Source organism: Myotis nattereri (genome assembly GCF_964212035.1).
Source record: "Myotis nattereri genome assembly, chromosome: 3".
Taxonomy (NCBI): Eukaryota; Metazoa; Chordata; class Mammalia; order Chiroptera; family Vespertilionidae; genus Myotis; species Myotis nattereri.
The window spans coordinates 193,936,476-193,961,021 of NC_138077.1; the positions used below are offsets into that span (position 1 = coordinate 193,936,476).

Sequence of the window (24,546 nt, forward strand, 5' to 3'; positions counted from 1 at the left end):
AATTATACCAATTTCTTCCTTTGTCAGATGGGCAAAAAATATATTTTTTGGTGTGCTCAGAATTTTAGTAATTACTTTATGTGTATCATGAGGTGAAAAAGTGGGAAACAGTGCTAGGAAACAGGCTCATATACATTGCTGAAGGTCATTTAATTATTTTTATATATTTTTTTATTGATTTCAGAGAGGGAGAGGGAGAAAGAAATAGAAATCAACAATGAGAAAGAATCATTGGTCGGCTGCCTCTTGCATGCTCCCCACTGAGGATCAAGCCCACAACTCAGGCATGTTCCCTGACTGGGAATTGAACCAATGATCTCTTGGTGCACGGGACAGTGCTCAATCCACTGACCAGCCAGAGGAAGGTGATTTAATTTGATATGACTTCTAGGGAAAGCAATTTGGCAATTCCATCATAATTAAAGTCTGTCACATACAGTTTTTAATATATTTTGATCCACCAAACAGCATTTGTAAGATCTTTTTATATAGATACTAGAGACCCAGTGCATGAAATTCGTGGGGGAGGGGGGGCGCCTCAGACTGGCCTGTGCCCTTTCGCAGTCCAGGACCCCTTGGGGGATGTCTGCCTGCCGGCTTAGGCCCACTCTCTGCAGCAGTTGGACATCCCTCTCACAGTCTGGGATTCCTCGCTCCTTACCACCCGCCTGCTTGCTGCACCTTACCGCTCGGCTTGCTGCTCCTTAGCGCTGCTGCTGCTGCTGCGCTCGCCAGCTGTGAGCCTGGCTTCTGGCTGAGTGGTGCTCCCCCTGTGGGAGTGCACTGACCACCAGGGGGCAGCTCCTGCGTTGAGTGTCTGCCCCCTGGTGGTCATTATGCATCATGGTGACGGGTCATTCCACTGGTCGTTCCACCGTTTGGTCGATTTGCATATTAGGCTTTTATATAGGACTAGAGGTCCTATGCACAAAATTTGTGCAAGAGTAGGCCTTCCTTCCCCTGGCTGCTGGCACTGGCTTCCCTCTGGCACCTGGGACCCGGGCTTCCCTCCGGCCACCTGCAGGCACCCGAGACCCAGGCTTCCCTCACAGCCCCGGCTTCGTCAGGAAGGTCGTCTGGTCTAATTAGCATATTATGTTTTTATTATTATAGATAATAGCACATGTAGAATTAATTTATGTATAAGGATATTTATTGCAGCATTGTTTATAACAGCAAAAGATTTGTAATATTTAAATGTTCAGAAGCAGATGCCCTAGCCAGTTTGCTCAGTGGATAGAGCTTTGGCCCAAAGACTGAAGGGTCCTGTGTTTGATTCCATCGATGTTTTTCCCCCTCCCTTTATTCTCTCTAAAAATCAGTGGAAAATATCCTTGGGTGAGGATCAGCAACAACAAAAAAAGTTCAGCTGAGACACTTCACATTCCCTGAGGTACATTCAGTGTATAAAGCCCCTAGGAGGCAGCTTCATACAAAGTGATGTAAATATACCTCCAAGATAGCTTGCAAAGTGACAATGCAGAACCTTGCTAAAAATATGATCATTTGTAGTCAGAGGCTTTGTAGTCAGAAGCAACTTATTTAATTACATAAACTAGCGATTTTCAACCTTTCTCATCTCATGATACACATAAACTAATTACTAAAATTCTGCAGCACACCAAAAAATAATATTTTTTGCCCATCCAATAATAGTTATAATAGGTATAATTTTGATTCATTCATTCATTCATTCATTCATTCATATTGTGTTGGCTATTGTCATTTTTAAATTAAATCTGAGGTAAAAGAGATCAGTGCCCCTGACTAGTCAGGTATTGCATGTTTTAAAAATTCTTGAGACACACCAGTATGCCATGGCACACCAGTTGAAAATCATTGACATAGCCTGGCTGGCGTGGCTCAGTGTTTGACTGTCAGCCTATGAACCAGGAGGTCACAGTTTGATTCCCAGTCAGGGTACATGCCCGGGTTGTGGGCTTGATCCCCAGTGTGGGGTGTGCAGGAGGCAGCTGACCAATGATTCTCTCTCATCATTGATATTTCTATCTCTCCTTCTCCCTTCTCGGAAATCAATAAAATATATTTTTAAAAAAATCATTGACATAGGCCATCTTTGGAAGAATGTATAAGAAATTGGGAAGAGTGGTTGTATTCAAGGTAGAGTCTGGTTAGAGGGCAGACAAGCATAGAAAACTTTTTCTGTATACACTTTTATACCTTTTGAATTATTATATAACTCAAAATTATTGCATATATTATCTATTTTAAAAATTTAAAACACAGTCCTTCCAGACCCTATACAGTTTGGCTTCTGCCTACCTCTCCAAATGTATTATTCTCACCCCTGCTTACTTAGCCTTGTTCTTGTTGATATTCCTAAAGCAGGCCAAGCTCTTTCCCACTTCACAGATTTGCACCTACCATCCCTCTGCCTGGAATCCACTGACGTCTGGCCTTTGCATGGCTTGCTCTTTTGAATATTCAGAAGGTCTCTGCTCAAATGTTTACTCCTTCCTCCACACCATCACTCTCCATTCTCTTACCCTACTTTATTTCTTCTATAGCACTTATCATTCCCTAAAATTATACATTATATATTTGTTTTACTTGTTTATCTTCTGAGCCTCCCTCTAGAATATAAGTCGCATGAGAGTAGTACTTTGTCTTGTTTTTTGCTGTATCCTCAGGGCTTAGAACAGTGCTTGGCTTAAACTGAACATTCAGTAAATATTACTCCGTAACTGAATGGATAAACATGTTTTAAATACATTCTCTCACTCTGTTGCTTATTCTTCAATTTTTTTAGAAATCCTTACCCAAAGATGTGTTTTTATTGATTTGAGGAAGGGAGGGAAGGGGGAGAGAGAGAGAGAGAGAGAGAGCGAGAGCGAGAGAGAGAGAGAGAGAGAGAGAGAGAAAGAAAGAAACATCAGTCGGTTGCCTCCAGCACACACCCAAACCAGGGATAAAACCTGCATCCTAGGTATGTGCCCTGACTGGGAATTGTACCTGAAACCTTTCAGTATGCAGGATGACATTCCAACCAGTCGAGCCACACCAGCCAGGGTTCAGCTTTGTTTTATAAAGACCTTTGTTTGCAAAAAAAATTCAAGGTAGTCAAATATGTCCATCTTTTCTGCTTTGTTTTTAACTCTCATGTTTTATTTAAGAATACTTGTTTCTTGTTCTGTTCATTTAAAAGTTCTCCAGTTAATATTTTTCATTTTGAGGTTGTTGATTGATATGGAATATATTTTTGCATGTAGTCTGACATTGGCTCTAATTTTTCTAAATAGTTGTCCTAATTAGCGAAGATAGCTTTCATTGTTTTGATTATACTTACTATGGGCAGAGTATTTTCAGTAAATGGAACTAATACCGATTAGAAGAATTAGGAATTAGTGTATATTTTCCATAGTGACTTCTTTATTACAATCACTCTTTCAGAGGAATTATATTTCTCTTGATATATGCCACCTTTCAATTGATAGCAATTATTGTCAGTGATGAGATACTAAAAAAATCTCTCTTTGGTTTCTTAATTTGCTTTTAACTAGGGAAATTCACAGACAGATGCCATGAAACTTCTTTCTTCCCAGTCTTCTCGACTTTTAAAGAACAAAGCATTATTGTGCAAGCCCGCCACACAGACCAAGGCCATCTCTTGCAAACCACATACACAACACAAGGAATGTCAGACAGGTATGTGTCCTTGTGCTTTCCACATGTGGAAAGTTTGTCCTCTGTTTGTTTTTTTGTAAAGAAAGGAAAAGAAAGTCATTGACAATTTCATAAATGTGAAAACATTTAATCCTTTGAACGTCTAATTTATTTCTTTTATAATTATTGTAATTTACACTAATAACTACTAAATTGAATCCATATGCACACAAAGCATTATGTGTAGAGTAGACAAACATCTGTTTTTCAGATGTATAGATAAGCTATTACAATTACTAAATATAAATTTTTTTATTGATTAAGTTATTACATATGTGTCCTTATCCCCACATTATAAATACAAATTTTTAAAAAGCATTAGTGATTTAATCTCAGTTGTTTTTTTAAACACTATAAGTTGATTTGTCAGTTACTAAAGGTATAACTGTATGTCTGAGGTATTGTTGATAAGGAAAATTATTTGAATTCATACCTGAAAAGGTTGTAAACTATTGCTCCAATCCATGTTATAGCTTTTAACCCCACCTACCCTTATATTTTCAGTTACTTTCATAGCTCTGCTCAATGCATTTTTTAATTTAAAAAAATTTTTGTATTGATTTTTTTATTTTGTGTTTTAAATATATTTTTATTGATTTCAGAGAGGAAGGGAGAGGGAGAGAGATGTAGAAACATTAGTGATGAGAGAGAATCATTGATCGGCCGTCTCCTGCACGCCCCACATTGGGGTTTGAGCCTGCGACCCGGGTATGTGCCCTTGATTGGAATCGAACCCAGGACCTTTCAGTCCACAGGCTGACACTCTATCCAGTGAGTCAAACCAGATAGGGCTTGATTTTTTCTTTTTAGAGAGAGAGGAAAGAAGAGGGAAGGAAGGAGGGAGAGAGGGAGGGAGGGAGGAAGGGAGAGAGAGAGAGAGAGAGAGAGAGAGAGAGAGAGAGAGAGAGAGAGAAAGAAAGAAAGAGAAACATTGATGTGAGAACTCGACATCAATTGGCTGCCTCCTGCATACCCGCTACCTGGAATCAAGCCTGCAACCTGGGCATGTGCCCTGACTGGGAACTGAACTGGCAACTTTCTGGTGCATGGGACAATGCCTAACCAACTGAGCCACACTAGCCAGGGCTGATTTTTGTTCTTAATTTTACTTCATTGAATATACTGTATTTAAAAGCTTACTCTGTCAAAATATAATCATGAGCTAGGCCAGTGCAGTTCAGTTGGCTGGGTGTCATCCCAGGAACCAGGAGGTCACAGTTCGATTCCCAGTCAGGGCACATGTCTGCTGCGTTGCTGGCTCAATCCCCAGTAGAGGACATGTAGGAGGCAGCCGATCGATGTTTCTCTCTCATTCATGTTTCTATCTCTCTTTCCCTCTCCCTTCTCTCTGAAATCAATAAAAAATATAAAAAATAATCATGAGTTTTTATGAAGGATGCCTTTCTTTTGGTAGGGGTCAAGGAGAACCCCATTTTCCTTCCTCAGTAGGTTTGATTGCTTTATATTCCCATTAAAATGATACACTCTTTGTGTAATGAATTAATATTATATGCACATTCACATGTGGACATCTAAATGTGTAGGTATGTGTGCTTATGCGAAAAAAATTTTCTATGTTAAATATTGGATTGTTTCCTATATGCTGTTATAAACTACATTTTTATTTGAATTGCATCAGAAACCATTCCATGTGAATATAAATTTAAATATACATTGAGATTCTTAAAAGATGTGCATAGATTCCAGTGTATATAACATACCCATTCCTCTAAGATTGGACAATTAGATTACTTCATTTTTTAATATTATAAAAAATGTTGAGTTAAGCTGTGTAAATGGATCTTTGTATACTTGTCTAATTTTATTCTTAGGATAAATTCTAAGTAGTGGAATTATAGTTTCAAAAGCTATCATAGACCTTTTCTTTGCCAACCCTCACCTGAGGATATTTTTTCCATTGATTTTTAGAGAGAGTGGAAAGGAGAGAGAGAGGGAAAGAGAAACATTGATGTGATAGATACACATCAATTGGTTACCTGCCTCCTACACGTACCCCAGGGCGCCAGGAATTGAGCCTGCAACCCAGGTATGTGCCCCTGACTGGGGCTATGCTCTAACCACTGAGAAATACCAGCCAGGGCAAAAGCTATCATAGTTTTTTTTATATATGTTGCAAAATTGCCCTTCTGAAAAGCACATCAATTTATGCTCCAACTACCAGTGTTTTGAGAGCATTAATTTCTCTGTACCCTCACTAACATTGAGTATTAAAACTACTAATTAACCCTTTTCCTCCCAACTTTAATTTGGAAAAATTTCAAAATTCAGGAAGATTGAAAATATAGCACAACAAACACCAATATACCCTTCATTTAGATTAAAAATATATATATATATTTTATTGATTTTTTACAGAGAGGAAGGGAGAGGGATAGAGAGTTAGAAACATCGATGAGAGAGAAACATCGATCAGCTGCCTCCTGCACACCCCCCACTGGGGATGTGCCCGCAACCAAGGTACATGCCCTTGACTGGAATCGAACCTGGGACCCTTCAGTCCGCAAGCCGAGGCTCTATCCACTGAGCCAAACCTGTCAGGGCCCTGCATTTAGATTTACCAAATGTTAACTTTTTGCAACATTTCTTTTCTCTTTTTTCCTGAACTTTTTAAAAGTGAAGTAATTTATTCTTAATATGATGTATTCTGTGGACTTCAACCCTGATTCCAGTTATCTATTGAATAGACGGAATTTCTTGTTCATGTACCACAGCTTACAGTTTCACTTTAGTCAGTGACCAAGCTTTGGACAAAGGAGAAATTCTGTTTTCAATGGCATCGTGGAAGTATTATGGTTTGTGTTTAAGCTTTAGTATATTCCTTTGATAAATAGTAAAAAAAGTATAAATTTTAAATATGTATGAGGAAAACATCAATAACATAGCTTATTCTTGAAAATAACAGAGATTCAAATATTTCATTCAGATTTACCTATGCCTAATGGGAAGAATGATGTGGAACTTGATTCTCCACCTGCAAAGAAAAAAAAAATAGGTTTTTTCCAGACTTATGATACAGAATATTTAAAAGTTGGTTTTATTATCTATCCTGGATCAAAAGAAAGTTCACCAAGGCCTCAGTGTGTCATTTGTGGAGAAATCTTATCGTCTGAACACATGAAGCTAGCAAATCTTTCTCATCACTTAAAGACAAAACATTCAGAATTGGAAAACAAACCAGTAGATTTTTTTGAACAAAAATCTCTTGAAATGGAATGTCAAAATAGTTCTTTTAAAAAGTGTTTATTAGTTGAAAAGTCACTCATGAAAGCTTCTTATTTAATTGCTTTCCAAATTGCTGCCAGCAAGAAGCCATTCTCCATTGCTGAAGAGTTAATTAAACCACACTTAGTAGAAATGTGTTCAGAAGTTTGGGGTTCAAGTGCTGGAGACAAAATGAAAACCATTCCTCTTTCTAATAATATGATTGGACACAGGATTGATGAACTGTCTGCAGACATTGAAGACCAGCTGATTCAAAAAGTCAGAGAGTCAAAGTGGTTTGCCCTTCAGATAGATGAGTCTTCAGAAATCTCAAATACTACCCTTCTTTTGTGCTATATTCGTTTCATTGATAATGATTGTAGTGATATAAAAGAAGAATTATTATGTTGTATTGAAATGCCTTCACCAACAACTGGTGTTGAACTATTTGAACTAATAAGTAAATATATTCATAGTAAATCTCTGAATTGGAAATATTGTGTTGGTCTGTGTACAGATGGGGCTGCAAGCATGACTGGCAGGTATTCTGGTTTAAGGGAAAAAATTCAAGAAGTTGCCATGAATACACTGGCATTTACACATTGTTTTATTCACCGTGAACGTTTAGCAGCAGAAAAGTTGTCTCCATGCTTACATAAAATTCTTTTGCAGTCAGCACAAATTTTAAGTTTTATAAAGAGCAATGCCTTGAATTCACGTATGTTAACAATTTTGTATGAAGAGATGGGTTCTGAGCATGTGAATTTACCACTTCCTGCTGAAGTACGGTGGATATCGAGAGGGAGAATTTTAACAAGATTATTTGAATTACGACATGAAATTGAAATTTTTTTAAATCAGCAGCATTCCGATTTGGCCAAGTATTTTCTTGATGAGGAATGGGTGGCAAGGCTGGCCTATTTATCAGATATTTTTTCACTTATAAATGAACTAAGTTTAAGTCTCCAAGGAAGTATGACTACGCTCTTCAATTTGTATAATAAAATGGATGTACTTAAAGAAAAGTTAAAAATGTGGTTGAAGCGCACACAAGAGAATGATTATGAAATGTTTCCTTCATTTTCCGAATTCTCAAACTCATCCAGTTTAAATATGAGAAGCATTTCAAGCACTATTTTTGAGCACCTGGAAGGACTTTCTCAAATGTTCAGTGACTGTTATCCACCAGAAGAAGACTTGCGTCTGGGAAATTGGTGGATAATTAATCCTTTTATGTATCACCGAAATAGTAATCTCAAGGGCTTCGAAGAAGAAAAACTAGCACAGTTATCTTCAGATTTAGAATTAAAATCAGTATTTAAATCAATGTCTGTAACTCAGTTTTGGATAAAAGCAAAGACAAGTTACCCAGAACTCCATGAAAGGGCAATGAAATTTTTATTGCCTTTTTCAACTATTTACTTATGTGATGCTACATTTTCAGCTTTGACTGAGTCAAAACAAAGAAATCTGTTGGTTTCTGGCCCTGCCCTAAGACTTGCAGTCACATCCTTAATTCCAAGGATAGAAAAATTAGTAAAAGAGAAAGAATAATAAATGTGTATATTGTTTATCAAAGTCTATAACTGTGTGTTAAATTTTGTATGGGACAAGTATCCTAAAATATAATTTCCTAATGTGCTTATGTGTTTTCAGTGATTAAATGTTTGAATAATTTTACTTTTTGTTGAGGAATTTAATCATTACACATTTATACACAATTGTATGTCATTTTATTGACTGATCAGATAATTTGGATTAATGACAAAGATGTAGGTAGTGAAAGGTCCAATTTATAATGTAATTAATAGCACACCTGGATGTTGAAACTGCTTGGCATTTAGAAGCACGTGGGACATGTTAGTCTTCAGCCAGCCTGCCTCCTACTATAGCAGGTTGTGGTACGTAGCAAAAAAAAGATCTAAGCAGCTTGATTAACAGGAAATGAAAGCAGCAGGAGAGTTTGAGACCCCTGTAGGGGGCCCTCTCTGGCCCACTGGACCAGGGTTTGGCAAATCTTTTTCATAAAGGGCCAGATAGTGATTTTTTGTTTTGTTTTGTTAATCCTCACCCAAGGATATATTTTCCATTGCTTTCAGAGAGAGAGAGAGAAAGAGAGAGAGGGAGGAAAGCAGGGAGAGAGGAAGGGAGAAATGGGAAAAGAGAAAGAAGCATTGATGTGAGAGAGACACATAGATTGGTTGCCTCCCACACTCTTCCTGATGGTGTGTGTGTGTGTGTGTTGGAGAGGTGGGGGCTGAGAGCTGGGAGAGAACCTGCAACTCAGGTACATGCCCTTGACTGGGAATCGTACCCCCAACCCTTTAGCACTCGGGTCTATACTTTAACTAATTAGTCATACTGGCCCAGGCTAAATAGTGAATATTTTAGGCTTTGCAGGCCATAGGTGGCAACTATAGTACTCAACCTGTGGTTATAGCACAAATGCAACTGTAGATAGTACACAGACGAATGTGGCTGTGTTTCAATAAAACTATGAACATTGAAATATGAATCCATATAATTTTCCTTTCATGAAGCTGCCTTTAAAATTTTTATCATTAAAAAAAACAACTATCTATATATATAAAAAGCCAGCGACCCAAATGCCTTAACGACCAGAACGACCAGTCACTACGACGCCCACTGTGGCCAACTAACCGGCCCAATGGGGTGGGGAGCTGGGGCTGGCTGGCCAACCTCCCTTGGCCCTTCCCCCCAGCCACCCCACCCCTGATCGGCCTCTTCCACCCTGGTTGAGGGTGGAGCAGCCAGCCAAACCACCCTCGGCCCTCCCCCCCAGCTGGCCCTGCCCCCAATGGGCCTGCCCCACCCCAATTGGCCCGCAACCCATCCCCCACCTGGCCCCACCCCTGATCGCACCCCCCACCCCAATACGGGGCAGGGCTGGCCAGCCAACCTCCTGCAGCCCCTCTCCCCAGCTGGCCCTGCCCCTGATTGGCCCCCCCTCCAACCTCCTGCCATCTCCCCCTCCTGACAGGCCCACCCCCGATCAGCCCCGATTGGGGTTGGGCCAGCCGGACCCCACCTTTGCATGAATTTGTGCACTGGGCCTCTAGTCCTATCTAATAAAAGAGAAACATGCAAATTGACCATAACCCCAACACCCTTCCCATTGGCTAATCAGCAGGATATGCAAATTAACTGCCAACCAAGATGGCGGCCAGCAGCCACGCAGCTGAAGTGAACAGGAGGCTTGCTTGCTCTAGTGATAAAGGAAGCCAACGTTCCCGGCCTGCCGCTGCCAGCCTCTGAGCTACACTCTAACCAACTATGTTGCAAGTATAGAAGCTAAACAAGCTCCAGAGACCTGCTTTCAGCCAGCTTCGGCCTCAGAGCTTAGAGCTGCTGTGATGGCAACAGAGTTTCAATTATAGAAGCCAAACAGACCCAGAAACCTGCTTTCAGCCCTTAGAGCTGGAGCTGGCTCTCAGCTCCAGTGACAGCTATAGAAGGTAAATAAATCCCAGAATTAAAAAAAAAAAAAAAAAAAGGAGAGGCTGGGAGCTTAAGTTGCCCTCCAGCCTGAAAACAGCTCTCACACCCTCACCCAGACTGGCCAGGCACCCCAGTGGGGACCCCCACCCTGAAGGGGGTGTGACCAGCTGCAAACAGCCTTCAGCCCGTCATCCAGGCTGGCCAGGCACCCAAGCGGGACCCCCACCCTGATCCGGGACACTTTCAGGGCAAACCAGCCGGCCCATACCCATGCACCAGGCCTCTATCCTATACTACAGGCAGGGCGGGACAGTGCGAGCTGCCATCCAGGCCCCATGTGCAGCCCTGGGCAGCGGGGCATAAGCCCCGCCCCCAGCTGGGATCTCTGTGTGCCACCTGAGCCCCCAGCCAGGACCTCCGTGCCGCCTAAGCCCCGCACTGCTAAGCCCTACCCCCAGCCGGGACCCTATGACTATTGGAGAGCAGGAAAGTGCCGCTGGGCCCTGGGTCGCTGTGGTGATCCGGCCATTGATGAGTAGAAAAGTGCGGCCTGTAGGCAGCCCACAGCTGCGCTGGATCCAGGAGCAGGAAAGCAAGCCCGGCCTGCGGGCAGCCCCCAGCTGGGCCTGCTCCCTGGTCGCCATGGAGACCTGGGAGCGGGAAAGCCCGGCCTGTGGGCAGCCCCCAGCTGGGCCTGCTCCCCAGTTGCCATGGCGATCCAGGAGCAGGAAAGCCCGGCTTGCAAGCAGCACCCCCATCCTGGCCATAGCTCAAGGGAGAGTACAACATGCAGTGGAGGCCAGGAGCCTGAGAGATCAACACAGAGGGGCTCCTGCTCCAAGCCTCCATGGTGTGGCTGGGGGCAGGCCCCCAGCAGACACACACACACACACACACCACACACACACACACACACACACACACACACACAGTGCCTGCTCTGAGCCTCCAATGTGGCTGGAGGCAGACCCCCAGTGGGGACACACACACACACACACACACACACACACACACACACGGGACACCTGCTCCAAGTCTCTGCTGCCTGACTGTGGCCATCAGTAGGACATCCACTGAGGGCTCCCAGACTGTGAGAGGGGCAGGCTAGGCTGAGAGAACCCCACCCCCAGTGCATGAATTTCGTGCACCGGGCCTCTAGTAAGTATATATATAAAAACCAAAGCAACTGTTCAACAGTTTGACTGGTAGCTATGATGTGCACTGACCACCAGGGGGCAGACACTCAATGCACAGGCATGGAAACATGGAACAGACTGATGAATCTCAGAGGGAAGGAGGGAGGGAGAGGATGGGAAGAGATTAACCAAAGATCTTATATGCATACTAGAGGCCTGGTGCATGGATTCGTGGCCTGGCCTGCGGAGACCTGGCTGAAACTGGAAGTCCGACATCCCCCGAGGGGTCCCGGATTTTGAGAGGGTGCAGGCCAGGCCAAGGGACCCCACCGGTGCATGGCACCGGGCCTCTAGTGTAAACAAACATTAGTTGGTGGAGGAGGAGGGGGTAAAAAATACGTTCCATACAACTGACCGAATTTGGCCCAGTTTGCCCATCCAGGTCTAGACAGATTTCCAGGTAAAATCAGATGTGCCAGGAGTGGCCTGTAAGGTTTTCTGTGAAAACCTCTCTTCTCACAGTTATAAGTATTAACAGCGAACTGCATCATATATTAGACTTTGGACCTTGAGTTCGACTAAGAATTCAGCGCCAGGGAACTCAAATACAAGTGCAAGTTTGTTTAGAAAGTCACAGGGGTAGAAGTGAGCTGTGGAAGAAGTGAGCCACCCAGCTGCGTGGAGTCAGCAAGCAAGTTACGGAGGCAAAACAAGGGCCCTTGGAGCGTAGGAAAAAGAGGAAGGAGAAGCGGGGAAAGGCGCGCGTGCACGCGTGTGTGCTTGTGTGTGCGTGCGTGTGTGTGTGTATGTGAGAGAGAGAGAAAGGTGGGGTGTGCGGGAGGCGAGAGAATATGAGTATGAGCACCGGCATATGCTGGGTCTTTCCTCTTAATGGCTTTTTATCTCGTGGTCTCAGGGGAGGATCTCAGTCGCGTATTCATCAGATTTTCCTGGTGCGGCTCCTCAGGCTTGTGGTCTCCACTGATTGATTGGGGCCAAGGCAGGGAGGGGATCATTAGTCATTGCAGCTGGTCCTGATGCCAGCTATCGTGTTGCCTGCCTGGCGTTGCTGCTTTCTGGGCCTGGAGCTGAAACACAACGGAGGCCTAGATGTTATTTATCTATAGTTTGACCAGAACTCTGTCTCCGTGGTCAACATACCTGAGGGTTTGTTCATAGGATTATTTTTTGTGGTTCAGAACCACATTGTTCGAGGCCTTAATGCTTAAGGGCAGTGATGGCGAACCTTTTGAGCTTGGGGTGTCAGCATTTTGAAAAACCCTAACTTAACACTGGTGCCGTGTCACATACAGGCATTTTTTGATATTTGCAACCATAGTAAAACAAAGACTTATATTTTTGATATTTATTTTATATATTTAAATGCCATTTAACAAAGAAAAATCAACCAAAAAAATGAGTTCGCGTGTCACCTCTGACACGAGTGTCATAGGTTCGCCATCCCTGCTTAAGGGAGTGGTCATGTGAGGGAGTCAAATGAGGCTGTTTTCCTGGCCCCCTTGTTCTCCTCTAAGGAGATGTACCACGGGATTAGCAACGTGCCAGGGGAGGAAACGTCAGGGGAGGGTCCGAACTGCATGGCCAGTGATAGGAAAGGTCAGGGGGTCTAAACCGCATGACCCGAGATATGCTAGGGGAGGTGAGGTCACCCTGGGGGTGAGGTCCTACCCTATAATACTTGAGTTCCCAGGTTAGCCCGTTGCTAGGCACCCAGGGCTTTTCACCCTGGTGGCCTTCTGTACCTGGCCTGTTTCCACTCTGCTCCTGCCTAACTGCCCAGGATATCACAAGTATCTGAGTTTTCAAACATCTTTTACATTTTGATTTCAGCTGAGAGAAATTAGAAGATAAGTCTCAAGCAAAGATACAAAAGAGCAATTCCTTTTATAATGCCTAGTTACTGATTAATTTATTAATAATTTCATAAATTACTTTGCAAATAACTTTTTGAGCTCATACATGTGCCAGGCATTGTGCTAGGCCTATTACAGACTCCGGGGGACTGATGCAGCATTATCCCTACTTACAGAAGCAGATACTGCGGCGCGGCGCACCGAGGTTAGGTGACAGCTCAGATCGCTAAGCTCGGGCGGCGCAGGCAGGAATGAGGCCCTGGTCTTTTGCATCCTAACTGCCCTCTCTGCAAGCCACTTCCAGATACCATGTTTAACTCCGCTCTGTTCGTGTTGACTGGGAGACACATTTTCCCTAAATTCAATCGGGCTCATATAGTCAGTTAAGAGCAAGTGGGCTTGAGACAAACGCCAGGTCCATCGGCCTCCCCCCGCCCCACCCCCCACCCCAACCAGGTCCTGGGACAAAAGACAGTGGCAACACTCCTGGAAGAGGAGGAAAGGGAAGCCCTAGCGCGTCCTCCAGCCGCGGGGGGGTGGAGGGGGGGGGCGGGAGGAAGTCAATCCGAGGCCGGGGCGGGTTTTGGGCCGGGCCGGACTGGGGCGCGTGAGCCCGCCCTCCCAGAGGACCTGCGCGGCCATGGCGCTGCTGGTCGCCGCTCTGCGAGTTCTGCTGGGCGGCTTCTTCGCGCTCACGGGGGCGGCCAAGCTCTCGGAGCAGATCTCAGCTTCTGCGTCGCAGCAGATGGTGAGCGGCGTGGCGTGGGCAGCGGGTGGATGGGCCCCAGCGGTTACCCCGGTGCCCGGTGCGCCCCGCCCCCGTCTGCCCGCCCCCTTGCCCCGCCGACCGCCTGCCTTCGGGCCAGACGGCGCTAGAGCCTGGGGAAGAGCATCTGAACCTTGGCTTGGACGTGGACGCCCTCCGGGGAGTTTCCATAGACGGGAGGGTCGGGAAGGCCGTTTCCAGCTGAGCATTGGTGGCCCAGGGGAGTCTAGAGCCGCAGGAGGAATGCTCCGGACCCTGGGGGAGAAAGATGGGGTGGAAAAGAAACACAGCTCCTTCCTTGTTTGAGCTCTTGGGAGCTTCGTGAGGCAGGGTTTATTAATCCCCGTTTGGCAGGGTAGGAAACCCGCCCTGAAGGTGAAGTGTAAAGGTTACTCTCTCTTAGGATCCAGAGAGCCCTTTTCTGGAGGATGGAGCCTGGGAGGGAGGCCTGGAAGTCGCCCTTAGGCCTTCTGTCTAGTTCTAGCCTGGAGAAAGCTTTCATGTTCTCAAGCTCACCAATCCCCCAGGCCTCTCAAACAGCCAGACTTGGAGACCCTGCGACCTCCCTCTCCCAGGCCTGGGTTCTCCCCTTCTTTCCTGTCTGAAGGTGGTGGGTTTGGGCAAGTTCATCCCTGGAGCCAGTCAGCTTAGTGCCTCCTTGCATCACTGAGTAGGAGAAGGTAGCGCTGAGGTGGGGGAGCAGGAAAAGGTAGCCAACCCGAGGATCAGGATGAAGTCATGTGGCCCAGGACGGAGCCTGATTCAGCAAGATGAGTCACTTTGAGCCCCTTCTACTCCCCTTGTGTCTATTGCAGTGGAATCCAGGCACCAGCATATGGTGCAGAAAATGGAATCTGTTTAATGAGCAACAATCTGCCCTTCCATCCCCTCTCCCAACTCCACATAGTCGCTGCATGGTACCTGAAGAGAGGCCAGGCCAGGCCAGGCATAAAGAGAAGTTGTGGCGTTCCCAAGGCCTTGGCACTAGATGAGAAGGCCCAAGCCTTGCTTCCTCTTCCTTGAATTTGGGGCTGGGGAGAGTCCAGTGAGAAACTCAGTCCATCTCTGCATCACCATCCAGCCCTTCTCCCTGGAGCTTGAAGCCCGTTTACTGATTCCAAAGCTCAGCCCCCCAGGGAGACTCTCTCCGTCCCAGCTGACCTTAGCCCTGGACCTGGTCTAGAGTAGTCACTCCTTTGTTGGAGGCAATTGACGTTGGCACCAAATGCCCCCGTGCAGTGGCTAGGAAGTGGGTCCTTGGTGAGTGGCTGACAGGCGTTCCCTGCCACCCCTAGAAAGCCCTGTTCGAGCAGTTCGCTGAGGTGTTCCCGCTGAAGGTGTTCGGCTACCAGCCAGATCCCATGAGCTACCAAGTGACTGTAGGCTGGTTGGAACTGCTGGCTGGGTTGCTGCTGGCCCTGGGCCCACCAAAGCTGCAAGAGATCAGTAACTTTCTCTTGATCGTGCTCATGATGGGTAAGGGACGCCCCCTGGGCAGAGGGAAGGAGGAATTCTTGGGGAGGATGATGGGAAGGCCCGGCTGTTCCTCTGTTCCCCATTACTATTGTCCGTCCCCCCCCTTTTTTTCTCTGGGACCAGGAGCACTTCCTGCTGTATTACAGTTTCCATGGTCTTCAGACTAGGACAGGTGCTTTTCAAACTTAATCTACTGTAACACCATTGATGCCAACTGTACCTTCTACCTCATCCATTCTATTGGCTGTGTGCTATTCCATCATAAGGATGTATTATAATGTAACCTAAAAGCCCCTACTGCTCCCCCCCCCCCCATCCCACCCCTGAGATGAGAGGATAGAGTAGCAGTTGCCACCTGACCTATGTGTCTGGCAGTTGGGAACCAAGAAGTTGAGCCCCCTGAACAGAAAGGCAGAGAATTTGCCTGGGGCTAGAAGTCTTGGAGGGACCCCCTCATAGCAGCTCTGCTCACAGGAACTGCTGATGTACAAAGACAGCTGCTGCTTCTATGCCCCCCAGGTCTCATGTCACCATCGCTGCCACCACTACCACCCTGCCCCCAGGCTTTCTTTCCATCTCTGGAGCTTCCTTCATTTTCAAATCTTTCACTTCCACCACCAACCCCTGGGCCTCCTTCCCTCCAGCAGGATTAAGAAAGGAGTAGGTGCAGGGAGAATTTGTTCCAAAATGCCTATCTCGCCACCTTCTTGCCCTATTTGGCTGGATTGTTCCTGTTTCTTTCTTGCTCTCTGAGAGGGGTTCCATTAATCCAAAAAGCTTCTGGTCCTGCTTTCTCTGTGAGGCCATGGAGACAAGTGCACCTAGTTTAGGGTATGTGCGTGGGGGGTGCTTAAGGGGAGGACTTGAGCTGGTTGGCCTAGGCTGGAGAGCCCTGAGCTCCTGGATCTCCTGGGTGCCCCAGGGAGCCTCAGAGACCTGACTTTCCATTCCAGGGTCCATCTTCACGTTGGTGTCTCTGAAGGAGTCACTGAACACCTACATCCCAGCTGTCGTCTGCCTGGCGCTCCTGGTGTTGCTGGATATCTGCCAGTTCTTAGTCAGAACTGAGAAGGTGGTCAGACCCATAAGGAAGAAGAGGCCAAGTTCGGCCAAGGGATCCTGAGAGTAGAGTACCTCTTGCCTCTCGGTGCCATGTCACTGTCACAGCAGGCACACAGAGGGACACAGAGTCCACCACCTTGTTACCAATACAATACCTCCAGGGTCAAAGTATGGCCATTGTTGAAGTAGACATCTTGCCTACCTGGGCCTACTTTCTCTTTTGGACATCTACTGCTCTTTTTGATATTTACTAGCATTCCTCTTGTCATGTGAAAATAAGCAGAAAAGAAATTTAACCCACAATGTCATGCCCCAAAATAACTATTTTCAATTCCTTTGTTTAACTGTACTTTTCAACTTTTTTCTATGCTTCTATACAGATTTTAAAAAATGAACATGAGACCATATATACTATTTTGTTACTGGCTTTTGAAAGCTAATACACCATGCCTGTTTTACCTTGTTGCTAACGCCTGTGTAGTGTGCCATTGTAAGGTTGTGCTGTAACGCATTTACTCGGGCCCCCACGCGGGAACATTTGGATTGTTTCCAATTTTTTGCTGTTGTAGACCTCACAGTGAATCACCTTTGCATACACCTATTTTCTTTCCCTAGAAGTGTCAGTGCTGGTTCCACTGGCATGCACGTTTGTAAGGCTTTTATCACGTACACATTGAGTGTGGCAGAGTACAAGTGCCTGCTTCTGCCTGTGCCCTTGCGAGCCACACGAAGTATTCCCTTCTATTTCTTCTTATCTTGGGCACTTTTGCTCTGCAGAACGAACCGAGGACCTGAAGCTGCCAGCCTCTGGCGGTGAGGTGGGGCCCTCAGCGCAGTGCTCCTTGGAACGTACGTGGAGGCAGGGGACAGTCAGCTCCAAGGGGTGCTGCCTGTTAAAGCTGTGCCAGAAGCCGGGGTGAGTCCCAGAAGGATGTGAGTGTGGCCATGCTCAAGGAACAGTGACCATGTTAGGGCACCTCTGTCACATTACCGACCATTTTACCTCACACACACACACACACACACACACACATTAGTGCACACACTGGTATAGAGTGTCAAAACAATAAGGAAGCTGTCACTCACATAAGAAGAGGTCCAGAGCCAAAACCGGTGTGGCTCAGTGGATAGAGCATCGGCCTGCGGAATGAAGGGTCCCAGGTTCGATTCCGGTCAAGGGCATGTACCTGGGTTGTGGGCACATCCCCAGTGGGAGGTGTGCAGGAGGCGGCTGATCGATGTTTCTCTCCCATCGATGTTTCTGACTCTCTATCTCTCGCCCTTCCTCTCTGTAAAAAATCAATAAAATATATTTAAAAAAAAAAAAAAAAAAGAAGAGGTCCAGAGATAACATAGATTCAATGTAGGCTGCCTTATGATGACATCAAATACTTTTTTTTTTTCAACTTTCTGCTCTGCTTTCAATGTACTGGCTACTGCCCTCAGGGATGGATAATAGTTGCAGCAGCTCCAGAGTGCACATTTGCACATAACATCCCAAGGTGAAAAGAAAGAGGAAAGCCCTCTTAGAAGACCCCTAGGTTCCCCCTCACACCACACTGGTCAGAATTATGTCACATTTTCATTACGAGGCCAATCACCAGCAAGGAGGATGGAATTCCCATGATGGAATTAAACTAGTTAAGATTTACCACGCTGGTCAGCAAGGGAGGGGGTAGAAAACGGTTTCTGCGGCTTTCTAGCTTATTTGCAGAATATGTTTAGTAATGGTAAATATTTCTCAGAGTTGCTGTGGGGATTTAGTGGGTTCAAGTGTTTACAGTAGTGCCTGGCACATAATAAGTGTTCAGTAAACGCTATTATTAAATACTGGCTGGTTCTACAGATGAGAAAACGGATTCAGAAAGCTTAAGTGCCCATGTGTCAGATCTGAGACTAGAATTAAGGCCTGATTGACTCCAGAATGCACAATTTCCACTGCACCAGCTGCCAAAGTCGGAAGTGGGCAGGCAGGGCGCTCCCGCTCTCTTCAACTTGAGGGTACATGGGATCATCTGCCCAATGTGATTAAGTCTGCCTTGCTTTCCAGAATTGCCCCTCTGCATGAGAATTTTAAGCTCATGAAAGTAGAGCCTGGAGCCCCTAGAATCCTGGCTCCTTACCGTCTCCACCCCTCCCAGGATGCCAGGACTTGGAGTAAAACCTCTCACAGCTGGCATAGGCTGAGGACTCCTGTTTACCAAGGCTTGACCTGTAAGCTGATTAGTTGCTACAGGGCCCCCACGCCTGGCTGTGGGAAAGGCAGGGTGTGGAGGCGTGGGCTGGCCAGCTGGTGGGGAGGAGCAATTAGGATTGACAGCAGCAGGAATATGTTGAGCTCCAGCAGTGGCTCTTCAGCCCAAGGAGATGCCAGGCTCCAAGAAATGTGGCCCCCCAAACCACAGCTGAAATCTAGGTCAGGCAAGCACAAATGACATTCAGCTGCCAGGGCTTCCTTTTGCTTTTCTATCTTCCTCCCTGGGTCCTCTTATCCTGGAATGACACTCCCTTCTCTTGGGGCCCTGGCCACACCCCACAAGCCCAGCTCACAGCTGCCACAGATGGGCCCCAGCCACTCCAGCTATTGGGCCCAATCTTCATGTCATGTCCTGGGATGTGTGGGTGAAAGTGGATTCTGTTCTGTCTCAGCTCCTTCAAGCAAGGTCCCATGGGCCCGAGAGAGAGAGAGAGAGAGAGAGAGAGAGAGAGAGAGAGAGAGAGAGAGAGAAGAGGGGGCTGCAACAGCCAGAACAGGAAGAGGTGAGAGAGGCCTGATCTACTGGAATGGCAAGGGGAGGTTGAGGGGTGGGGGAGCACTTGGGGACTAGAGCCATGGTGGACAGAGCTGGGAGGGAGGGCAAGAAAGGAATACTCTCGCTCAGGATCCCACAAAGGATTGGAACCTGAGAGGTTCAAAGGCAAAAGGACAGATTTTGGTATTGGAGGAACCGAGTTTTGAGACACCCTAGGAGTTTGTCTCTGTGTCCAAAATAGGAGCAGGACATTGGCTTGTGCACTTACCTGCCGTGGGGAGATAGGAGGAACAGGCCCGGATGTCTGTTGTTTTGTTTGCTGGGGGTGCCTGCGTCTCTAACGCTGTGTGTGTGCCTGTGTGGGTGGACAGTTCTGTGTGCTGCCTAGAGGGAAGGGAGCTAATGGTTATGAAGTGTCTCCCCAGCGGCAGCCACAGTGCTCAGAGTTTTACTTATGTTTTCTCATAATCCTCCCAACAGCACTGTGAGGTAGGTATTTTAATCTCCATTTTACAGCAGAGAAGACAGGCTCTGTGAAGCTGAGTAATTTGCCCAAGGTCACATGGCAAATAAATGTGTGTCTCTTGAATCTGCCTGGTTCCAGGGCCTGTGCTCTTTTTGCTTTGCTGTCCAGTGTTTTGAGTCAGATGCAGGACTTCTTGTGGTCAAAAGGCTAGGGCAGTGGTTCTCAACCTTCCTAATGCCGGCACTCTTCAATACAGTCCCTCATGTTGTGGTGACCCCCAACCATAAAATTGTTTTCGTTGCTACTTCATAACTGTAATTTTGCTACTGTTATGAATCATAATGTAAATATCTGATATGCAGGACGTATTTTCATTGTTACAAATTGAACATAATTAAAGCATCGTGATTAATCACAAAAACAATATGTAATTATATCTGTGTTTTCCGATGGTCTTAGGCGACCCCTGTGAAAGGGTCGTTCGGCCCCCAAAGGGATCGCGACCCACAGGTTGAGAACCACTGGGCTAGGGGGTAGGAAACAGGCCGGAGTCCCTTGCACAAAGCTGAAAAGGTACTGTCCAAGGTGCTCCAGGCAAGCCCCAGGGGAGGACCTTCATCAAGGCAAGTCCAAGGTCACTATGCATAGGCTGGATCAGTGTATCATAAGACTGGTCCTCCATCCATGCCCTGCTGGTCCCCCCACTGGTGCTTCCCCCACTGGCTTGGGCTCTTTCTGGGAAGGGTTCTCTATATTTGAGCCTGGTTTCTTCGGAACTTCCAGTTGGCTCAGCCTCGCTTGGGCTGACTACACATGCCCGTGCCCCCATGTATCTGAACCACACTCCCTCTGTGAGGGGTACCTCCACCCGCCCAGTCACCAGGTTGGAAATTTCCAAGCTCTCTGGGACATCTGCCTCTTATTTCCCACAGCTTGTCATCAAGCCCACTCACCTTCAAATAACTCTGGAGTCCATCCCCTCCTCTTCATCCCCCCTGGGTGGTGGCTGAGCTCAGTCCTCATCCCCCCTCACTTAGATTTCCTTGCTTCTAGTGTATCCTCCCAGCAAGGGCTGAGGAAGACGCGGATTGGGGTTGGGGAAAGTGTAGGCCTCTGCAATGACCTCTCTTCCTCTCCCTAGCCCAAGGTCCAAGACGAACAGTAGTGTTGGGACCTGGTGTTGGGGGCTGCAACTCCTGGGATGACCCTTCTTGCATCATTGGGGTGCCCATGGCTCACACCTTGGCGCTGGGCCTGGGGCTGTCCCTCAACCCTGGCCGATGTGCTCTTCACGCTCACGCTGCCACTCTGGCTCACCTACTACCTGGGGTGGTCTTTTACCTGCCCACCTACGTGGCCATGGCTTTCGCCCAAACTCATCAGCATGTGCTGCTGCAGCCCAGACCCAGGGCGACCACAGGCCCCGCCCACACCGCTGCCTGGCTGCTCCCTCTCAACCGATACAGTCTTCCTGCTGGTGCGTGTGAGCCTGGTGCACCAGCGTGCGGCCAGGACCATGGTGCTGGGGCGTCTGTTCATCTTTGCCCTCTGTCTGGCGCCCTACTACCTGCTGCTGGCTCCTTGGGTGGCCCGGCAGGAGGGTGTCATGGCGCTTGATGTCCTGCACACCTTTAGCCTGGAGCTGCTGAGCCTCAGCAGCTGCGTGGACCTGCTGATCTACTGCTTCTTCGTGCCCAGCTTCCCCCAGGACTCCTGGATGCTGAGCTGCCACCGGGAGTGGGGGGAGAGGGGAGACTGAAGGGTAAGCCTCCTCCTTGGCCTCCCTGCCTGCTTCACCCTGGCCACCTCCCAGGGGAACTCTGGCTACAGAAAACTCTTTGGAAGAACCTAGGTTTTCATTCTGACACCACCACATACACTAGGCCCCTAGCTGGAGCATGGGCCTCCTCTAAAAAGGGATAGAACATTCTTTGGAACACGAGTGTTCCCTAGACTTTGCCAACTTTTGGGTACAAAAAATATGCCATTAAAAAAAAAAAATCTCTCGCCCTGACTGGTTTGGCTCAGTGGATAGGGCGTCGGCCTGGGGACTGAAGGGTCCCGGGTTCAGTTCTGGTCAGGGGCATGTGCCTTGGTTGCGGGCACATCCCCAGTGGGAGGTGTGCAGGAGGCAGCTGATCAGTGTTTCTCTCTCATTGGTGCTTCTAGCTTTCTGTCCCTCTCCCTTCCTCTCTGTAAAAAATTAATAAAATATATTTTTAAAAAAATCTCTTGGGATAAAACTCAAGTCCTTAACATGGCCTGCAAAGTTCTGCCTGAGCTGGCTCCTGCTTCCCACCCAGCCCCAGCCTCTTCCACTTCTGCCCCCTCCACCGGCTCAGTCACCCTCTCAGGCCCTGGAACAGGCCAGTTTCCTGAGCTCCAAGGCCTTTGCACCTGACGACCAGGAGTGATGTCCCTCCCTTTCCTTCACTAAGTTAGTTCCTCTTCATTCTCACTTCCTTAAAAGTAACTCTTATAGCCTGTCTTGACCAGCAACACACACACAACACACACACACACACGCGACTGGGTTAGATCTGATTACTCCTTCATAGCTTTTTTCACAATTGTAATCAAGCAATTAATTGGGTAATTCATTGGTTTACTTTTCTTTTTCTCTTGCCAGAATGCATTTATGTTGATCCATAAGAAGTGCCATCTTTTGTAGATCCAAAAGGTTGAATATTGGCAATTTTGTTTTTATCCAGTTTAACTTAATAAATTTCATGCTTATCTTATTCTTGGATATATCCCCTGTGCGCTCTACTGTAAGACCTCAGTATACCGGAAGAATGAAAGAAACCCGAATATCGCCGAAACCGGTTTGGCTCAGTGGATAGAGCGTCGGCCTGCGGACTGAAAGGTCCTAGGTTCGATTCCGGTCAAGGGCATGTACCTGGGTTGCGGGCACATCCCCAGTAGGAGATGTGCAGGAGGCAGCTGATCGATGTTTCTCTCTCATCGATGTTTCTAACTCTCTATCTCTCTCCCTTCCTCTCTGTAAAAAATCAATAAAATATATTTAAAAAAAAAAAAAAAGAAAGAAACCCGAATATTAAGTTCAAATACTCAACGACTCACTCAGACATTCCAGTCTCTGGTAGATTTTCCTCAAGTGTTTCTGGGAGTCTCCAAGTGTGTATGATCCGGATGCATTCCTGGCCAGTCCTGCTGATTGCTTCCTTCTGCTGTTGTTGGATACCTGCAACTTTGTCATCACCTCCACTGTGCCAAGACTCTTATACCAAGACTTGGTGGTAACCAAGTTGGAGATCCATTCCGCTATTGGCTGGGACTGCGATCTGCCAGACTTGCTGCTTTTTTGCTTTGGCTGAGCTGAGACTCTGCCACTGGGTGCAAATCCCTGCCAATGGCTCTGGCCACCTGTGCTTTCCCTCTTAATGTGTTGATGACTCAGGAGTTGGCTTCAGGTGCAGAGGGAACCACTATTCCCCTCAGCCATATTATCAGGTCTCAGCAAGAATGCTTGGGTCTCAAAGAGTTAGAGCTTAATGAATGCGAGCAGCATGTTCTTGTTGCCAAGTTGGCTGGGAGGGTCCACCAATCAGCCATCATGTCTCATTGACCTTCATGCCCTACTGCTGAATTTGCCTTCTGATGATAAACCTGACAAATTCCCTCTTTTCTTTTTGGTAAATTAACTTACATTGGTTTCTTATTCCTTCTTTAAATTTTTTCCTTACATTTTAATAGTGATACATGTTCATGAAAATAAATTCAGAGCAGTAGAGGAAAATGTAAAATATAAAATAAAGGTCCTCAGTGGTAGCCACTGTTCACAGTTTCTCTTTTTTTAAATATATATTTTATTGATTTCAGAGAGAAAGGAAGAGGGAGAGAGAGAGAGAGATAGAAACATCAATGATGAGAGAGAATCATTGATTAGCTGCCTCCTGTATGCCTCCTACTGGGGATCGAGCCTGCAACCAGGGCATGTGTCCTGACCAGAAATCGAACCGTGATCTCTTGGTTCATAGGTTGATGCTCAACCACAGAGCTACACTGGCCAAGCTGTTCACAGTTTCTTATGTATATATTTCCAGATGTCTTCTATTCCAGTATGAATATATGTATAGTCAGTTTTTTTAAAAAATTCACAAATGGGGTAATATTACAGGTCTCTTCTGCACTTTTCTCATTTACCATATCTTATACATCTTTTTTTTATCAGCACATATAGATATCTACCTCATTCTTTTTAATAGTCACAGAGTATTTATTTAACTGAATTTTTTCTTTATTGTTGGGCATTTGTTTCTATTGTTTTACTGTAGTAAACAAAGCTACAATGAATGTTCTTGTCCAGAAATCTTTGCATACTTGAAAATCCATAGAATAAATTCCTGGCAATGTAATTGCTGTGTCAAGGAGTGTGTGTGCACACTTAAGTTGTTTTAATTACATCACCTAATTGCCTCCCAAAATGCTGCACCAATTACACACCCATCAACAACATGTTTCTGTTTTACACCTCCTCACTAGGACTGGGCATAGTCACCTGCCTCCTTCCAGAATCTAGACTCCTGTCTGCAATCCAGCTGTGAGCAAGGTTAATTTGTTTCTTTTTCCTGGGCTGCTTCTCAGTCGGCTCCACATTTATTTGAAACCTGGTGGGGCAGAAGTG

General features: G+C 46.3%; 2 protein-coding genes across 3 annotated transcripts in view; both read left to right on the forward strand.

Annotated features, from left to right (window-relative positions):
• The window catches only part of ZMYM6 (zinc finger MYM-type containing 6), a 43,382-nt gene extending 32,993 nt beyond the window's left edge, over positions 1–10,389 (forward strand). For both annotated transcript variants that reach the window (XM_081086318.1, XM_081086319.1), the window contains exons 15-16: positions 3,522–3,666; positions 6,629–10,389. In XM_081086318.1, coding sequence (XP_080942444.1) covers positions 3,522–3,666; positions 6,629–8,460 — 1,977 coding nt within the window. In that variant the 3' untranslated portion in view covers positions 8,461–10,389. The remainder of the gene's footprint in view (positions 1–3,521; positions 3,667–6,628) is intronic.
• A 3,626-nt stretch (positions 10,390–14,015) lies between these two features.
• TMEM35B (transmembrane protein 35B) lies at positions 14,016–16,740 on the forward strand (the record flags this gene model as incomplete). The annotated part of the gene is made up of 3 exons (XM_081088109.1): positions 14,016–14,123; positions 15,437–15,617; positions 16,571–16,740. 3 exons carry the CDS (start codon positions 14,016–14,018, stop codon positions 16,738–16,740), a joined length of 459 nt encoding a protein of 152 aa, XP_080944235.1.
• Positions 16,741–24,546: the final 7,806 nt, after the last annotated feature.